General features: G+C 62.9%; 1 protein-coding gene across 1 annotated transcript; it reads left to right on the top strand.

The window, feature by feature from the left end:
• Positions 1 to 1,119: 1,119 nt before the first annotated feature.
• Positions 1,120 to 5,210, top strand: FOXE1 (forkhead box E1). Its single transcript, XM_054032905.1, has one exon. The coding sequence runs from the start codon at positions 3,705 to 3,707 to the stop codon at positions 4,656 to 4,658; it is 954 nt and encodes a 317-aa protein (XP_053888880.1). The 5' UTR covers positions 1,120 to 3,704; the 3' UTR covers positions 4,659 to 5,210.
• Positions 5,211 to 6,410: the final 1,200 nt, after the last annotated feature.

The raw sequence follows: 6,410 nt of genomic DNA on the forward strand, positions 1-6,410 counted from the left end.
GGCTCCGGCCCAGACCGAGCGGACCCGGACCCGGACCCAGCCCGGACCTGGCCGAGCAGCTCCAGGCAGTGCGGTAAGGGGGCAGGGAGGGGGTGTTGGAAGAGGGCAGGGGTGTTCGGGGGATTGTGGGGGTGTGGATAGGGTCAGGGCGGTCAGAGGGCAGGGAACAGGGGGATTGAATGGAGGCAAGAATTCCAGGGGGGCAGTCAGGAAGGAGCAGGGGTTGGATTGGGCGGTGGGGGGGCAGTCAGGGGCCAGGGTTCCAGGGGCAGTCGGGGACAGTGAGAAGGGGTGGTTGTATGGGGCAGGGGTCCCAGGGGGCCATCAGGAATGAGAGGAGGGGTTGGATGGGGTGGCAGGGGGCAGTCAGGGGACAGGGAAGGGGGGTGGATGGGGAAAGGGTCCCGGGGGGGGGGGCATCTTTACCCTAGCTTTAGATAGGGTTAGCATGTATCCGCATACATTATGCAATGTATGTAATATATAATTTTGTTATTATTTATATAGTTATGGAAAGTAAATAATACATGGAAGAAATGAAAGGTAGATTTTTCTAGGTTTTTTTTGTTTTGTTTAAGTCATCCCTGTCGGGGCCCCCTGAAAATGTTCGAATTGGGCCCCGCACTTCCTAAAACTGGCCCTGCCCCCGCAGTTCCCATTGGCTGCAGTTACCGGCCAATGGGAGCTGTGGAGATGGTGCTCTGGGCAGGGGCAGCACACGGAGACACCCCCGTCCGGGGCCATAGGGCAGTTCCAGCGGCTTCTGGGAGTAGCCTGGAGCGAGGCCGCTTTAGACCCGCTGTGCCGCCCTTTTAAATCGCCCAGGGGCAGCAGGCAGGGCTGGCGGAGAAACCTAGCCCCAAACATTGGTGGAGGCCCCGGGCCCTGAATATTCCTGGAGCACGGGCACCCCAGGCCCGTATAACTCGCTGCCCCCGCCAACAGGGACTGAAAAATGTGTTTGCAATACTGAAAGAAAACCAATCCCCCACCAACAAACAGACGTCACAGCGCAGGGCAGTATTTATTCTAGTCCCTACTTTATAATGATCAGAAAATCAATCTGCAGTCCAACACACTCTGCCACTGTGAGGAAGAAACCTGCCTCACAGTGCGTTTGTGTGCGAAGATACAGAGCCCCCCAGTTTGCATCCCAAAAGCCACGTTGCTTCAATTTCATTGTGAATATATTCCTCTTCTGGTATTGTACAGATTGTATCCCTGGGGGTTATGTTATGTCAGCTTCTTGTTACAAAGGAACAGACACAAACGCTGCGCTGGGAAATCTGATGAGCGCTCTGTACAGTTAGCAGAGGTAGGTTTGGGCTCGGGTTTTGCAAGTGTTCATAGGTAAGAATTGGACTTTACTGTCTGTGTATTTTGAAAGCATAAAATAAAGAGGAGTGTTCGGTCCCGGTTGTTCTCTGGTTTATTACCTGGGGTTTTTAAATACATTGAACGGGATGGCGCGCGTGCTTTATTTTTCTTATTTAATTTAATTTACTACAGAGAAGTCTCTAAAAGCCCCGGGTTGGCAAATCTCTAAGAAAAGTGCAAACCCGATAAACTGGTGTGAAAACAGGGATCCAAACACAGCTGTCCTGGCCTGGCCGCGAGTCTAAAATTAGGTGCTCTGTAAGGGAAGGCGCATGGCAGGGCTGGCTCTAGGTACCAGCAAAACAAGCTGGTGCTTGGGGCGGCACATTTTTGGGGGTTGCATGGCCGGCGCCAGAATGCCGCCCCTAAAAATGTGCCCCGGCTGCCCTAGCTCACCTCCGCTGCTGCTGCCACAGCGCGCGAAACAGCTGATTCGCGAGCCGCTGCTGGCCCTCCCTCCCAGGCTCTCAAACCTGGGAGGGAGGGGGAGATCCCGAGTGGCCGTTTCGTGTGCCGCTGCTCCCCCTCCCTCCCAGGCTTGGGAGCCTGGGAGGGAGGGGGAGAAGCGGCGCCGGCTCCCCGGCCACTCGGAGTCTCCCCCTCCCACCCAGGCTCTCAAACCTGGGAGGGTGGGGAGACTCTGAGTGGCCGTGGCGCCCTTGCCGGCTTCTCCCCTCCCCTCCCTCCCTCCCTCCTAGGCTGGTAATATCTGGGATTGGAGCAACTTCTGCTAATGAACAAGACTAGAACAGAACAAAAGTTCTGAGGAGTAGGTTGGTTCAATACAAGATAATTCCTCACCCAGCTTGTCTCTCTAGTGTCTACATCCGCTGTGCAAAGGAGTTAGAGACACCTCCGCACACCCCCCCAGACGGGCTCCGCGTTTCAGCATTGTAGGAAATAGGTTATAGCCGCATTCAGAAAAGTTTAGACTGGTCACTTTCACTCATTGCAATTGAAATGCACTGGACACAAGGAATCCATTTGAACACGACCAGCCAGCTCCTCATGTCGATCTTAAACCGCTGCCCCCGTTTAGATACGGCTTCGGCCCCGGTTCCCGCAGCTCCGCACGAATCCCAGCCCAGCCCCTAACGAATCGGACGGGGGCCTCGGGCGGACGCGGGTTTCGTTGCTGTGTGATTCGCTCGCCGCGGTTATTATAGCGAGTGCGGAGTTTTATCGCTACCGGCCGGTGAGGCCCTGAGCCGAGTAGGGGGCGCTTCAGAAAGGCGCATCCAGGCGCTTATCGTTCATGTTTTGTTCACGCTGCTGTTGTGATTGGGCGCGGGGCCCCCGCCGTGCCAGGCGCTGCACAAACCCAAGAGAACGCACGGGCCCCTCTCTCCAAGGAGGCGACCGCCGCAGGGCACCCGAGGCCTATTGTAGGGGTACGTCCCCAGCGATGCAAACCCCAGGCGGGGTCGGGGACGGAGCTCCAGGGCACAAGGCGCTATTTCATGATTACAGCCCGGGGCCCCACTCCAGGAAGGCGCTGGCCAGAGCAGTGGGGGAGTCCTGGGCACGATGTCCTGGCGCCTGGCGGGCTCCAGGTGCCTCTCCCCAGCCCAGTGCGCCCCTCTCTTGGCGCCTTGCGCTGACCCTGGAGAAAGCTACGCGCCGACCCCGCCTGGCTCCGCTCCAGCGCTTCTCCAGAGTGCACGCTGCCCACGGGGCTCCCGAGCCCGAGAGCGGGCATAGGCGCTCTGCTTTTCGGGCTGGCGGCTCCTCTCCTGCGCCGCGCCCATTCCCGACTCTGGAGCCTCGGAGTCAGGAGTTACCTGGGAAGGTGGGGGAAGGGCTCGGGCATATCCTTCCCCGCGGCTGCCACGGCTCTGGACAGGTCAGCCCCTTCCTACAGGTGCGTCAGGGAGGCTGCGCCCCTGCCCGGCCTGTCTCTTTAAGGCGCTGGGGGCGGAGGCGATGGCCCGGGCAGGTGGGAGTGCCGGCTGCCCAGGTACGGCAGGCACAGAAGGAGCCGGAGATCGCGGCTCAGCAGGCGGCATAAAAGGAGGGAGTCCCGCCCCCACGCCTCCTTTGCCGGGCCGCCGGGGTTACCTGCGCGCCGGGAGCTGCGGCGCCCTCCGCCCCGGGCTCCCTGCCCAGCGGCCAGCCGGGCACAAGTTAATGGTGATGGGGGCAGCCGCTCCCGCAGCCCTGGGTCTGGAGTCACCGACCTCCCTGCCCCGGGCGGCCCGGAGCCCGAGCCTCCCCCGCGCCCATCAGCAGTGAGTTCCTGCGCCCCACCGCGCCCCTCCTGGACTGAGTCGCCGGCCTCGGGAGCCCCGGAGCGGAGCTTGCGCGCCAGGGGTAGGGGCCGGCCGGGGATGACCGCGGAGAGCCAGCAGCCCCTGTGCGGGGCCAGCCGCGCCGAGCCCGGCCTCCTGCTCATGCCCCTGGTGAAGGCGGAGCCGGGGCCGCCCGAGGCGGGAGCGCGGGGCGCGGGGCGGCGGCGGAAGCGGCCGGTGCAGCGGGGCAAGCCCCCGTACAGCTACATCGCCCTCATCGCCATGGCCATCGCGCAAGCCCCGGAGCGGCGCCTCACGCTGGGCGGCATCTACCGCTTCATCACCGAGCGCTTCGCCTTCTACCGCGACGGGCCGCGCAAGTGGCAGAACAGCATCCGCCACAACCTGACCCTCAACGACTGCTTCGTCAAGGTGCCGCGGGAGCCGGGCCGCCCGGGCAAGGGCAACTACTGGGCGCTGGACCCGGCGGCCCGCGACATGTTCGAGAGCGGCAGCTTCCTGCGCCGGAGGAAGCGCTTCAAGCGCAGCGACCTCTCCACCTACCCGGGCCCCGCGCCCGACGGGGCCTTCGGGCCGCCCGCCGCCTGCTACCCCGCCGCCCCGCGCCGCCTCTTCGGCCTCGGGGGGCCGCCCGGCGCCCAGCTCGTCCCGCAGCCCGGCCGCCCGCTCAGCCCCGAGCTGGCCCCGGGCACCGCCAGCTCCTGCGCCTTCGGGGGAGCCGCCTACGCCAGCCCGGGCTGCGCCGGGGGCGCCGTCTCCTACCCGTACCCGGGCCCCGGCGCGCCGCTGCCGCTCACCCAGGGGCCCTACCCGCAGGGCAGCGGCCAGCTGTACCCGCCCGGCCGCCTGGCCCTGTCCACCTCGCCCCCGCTCGGCGGCGACAGCCGGGACTTCTACGGCCGCATGTCCCCCGGGCCCTGCCCTGCGCTGGCCCACGGCTACGGCCCCGGCGCGCAGCTGGGCGGCCCCGGCGCCTACCTGCGCCCAGCGCCCTACCCCGGCGCCGTGGAGAGGTTCGTCCCGGCCATGTGAAGGGACCGGCCCCGGGCTGGCGCTGGAGCGGTCGCCGGAGGGACCGAGCCGCGCCGCCGGGAGTGAGAAGCCGGGAACCGGCTCCAACGGGGTCCCCGCGGGGCCGTGGCTAGCCAGGGGTGGCTCCCGCTGCGCTGTGCAGAGCGGCCGTGCGGGACTCGGGAGGACACCGAGACGGACCTCTGGCAAAGCCCCCGGCCGCGGCCCAGGACACGGCGAGTAGTCAGCGTTGTTCCCCTTTGCTTGCGGCCGGAACTGGCTCCAGGACTCGCCCCGCGTGGGGAGCGATGGGGCGCGGGGGCTGTTCCCCACGTCGGCGGCGCCTCTCTGCCCGCCGGGGCCCTGCCCGGTGCAGGGCAGTACCGGGAACGGAGAGGGCCCGAGCTGCTCCTGCACAAGACCCAATTCCACATGAACCATAAAGTCCTTCTGGCCCGGACTCATCGGTCCTTGACTCCCGTTACTTCAGATCCCAAAGACGGGGTGGGGGTGCCCGCAGTTCTGTTCCTAACGGCCTCGGACGTGTCCCCGCAATAAATGGCTCTCCCGGCAGCACCGCGTTGGGTTTCCATCTTTAAAACCAAGATTTCCAGTTCTCTTCACGGGTCTTAGGCAAGTAGCTTAACCTCCCCATCCCCTGGCTAATTCGTGGGCCGCTCCCTCATTAGTCATGTGCCCCAGGTCAGCGCTCCGCTCCGCTCCGCTCCTTCCAGGTAGGGGCAGTGCGAGTTCCCAGAGCAGCTGCGCGATCACACCACGCTGGGTTTGACTCATCTCCCGGCTGAAGTTTAAGTGAGATTCCGTCCCCTGGCCGCAGACAGCGCTTTCTCCTCCCCGGTCTGATTAGTGGAAAAAAGCCACTTAACTGGGAAATCAGGACCGGAGACAAAGCCACTGACACCAGCCTTTTGGGAGCGAGGTTTTATCAACTCCGCGCTGGCTGGAGAGGCAGCCCAGGCGGACTGGTTGTTTGCCTCAGTGAGAGGCGCTGCACAATACCCTACACACCCCGCACCCCGCCCCGCCGAACTCGCTGTCTCAGGGCGAGTCTACAGGGGGCAGTTCTACTGGTGTAAACTAAGGCAGGTGAATTTAAACGATGCCGCTATAGAGGTGTCACCCCCAGATGGGTGCGCGTAGTACGGTGTAAAATGTAAAACTCTGGTTTCAGTTTAGTTTGTTGCGTGGGAAGGGGCCTAAGCTAAATTGAAAAAAAGCCGCCCATCCCCGAATGGGTCCGAGTGTCCAGCCGGGGGGAGATGCCAGTAGCACTTTCCCTTCACAGATAGCGGAAGGAAACTGAGGCCCAGCGTGGGGAAGAGACTTCCCACGGTCACCCAGCAGCCTGCTCACATTCAGGATATCGGGCGCTGCTCGCGGGGCCGGGCTGCCTCTGCTTCTGTGTTTTCCTTGGTCATGTTGCCGCAAGCCCACACTGGTCAGTTGGGCTTTGGGAGGCTTTTCCCCGAATTGCCCCTAGCAGCTAGCACCAGTCTGCTCGTTTGCAATGTTTGCGGCAGCAAAGCGATGTTTTGAAATGAACATAAGTATTTGTAATGAATATAGACAGCCCCGAGTCTTTAGGAGCTGGCAGCAAATTGTTCTTCACCCCAAAGAGCTTGATGTGTAAGGGCCTGATCCTGATCCTAGGGGCGCCCCGAGTTGCTCTGTTCAGCTGAGCAGTCCCACTGGCTCTGTTCCAAGTGTGTTCCTGCACACAACGCTCCCCTGGAGTTCAGGGCGTGATTTGCG

This window comes from Malaclemys terrapin, chromosome 6 (assembly GCF_027887155.1).
Source record: "Malaclemys terrapin pileata isolate rMalTer1 chromosome 6, rMalTer1.hap1, whole genome shotgun sequence".
Lineage (NCBI taxonomy): Eukaryota > Metazoa > Chordata > Testudines > Emydidae > Malaclemys > Malaclemys terrapin.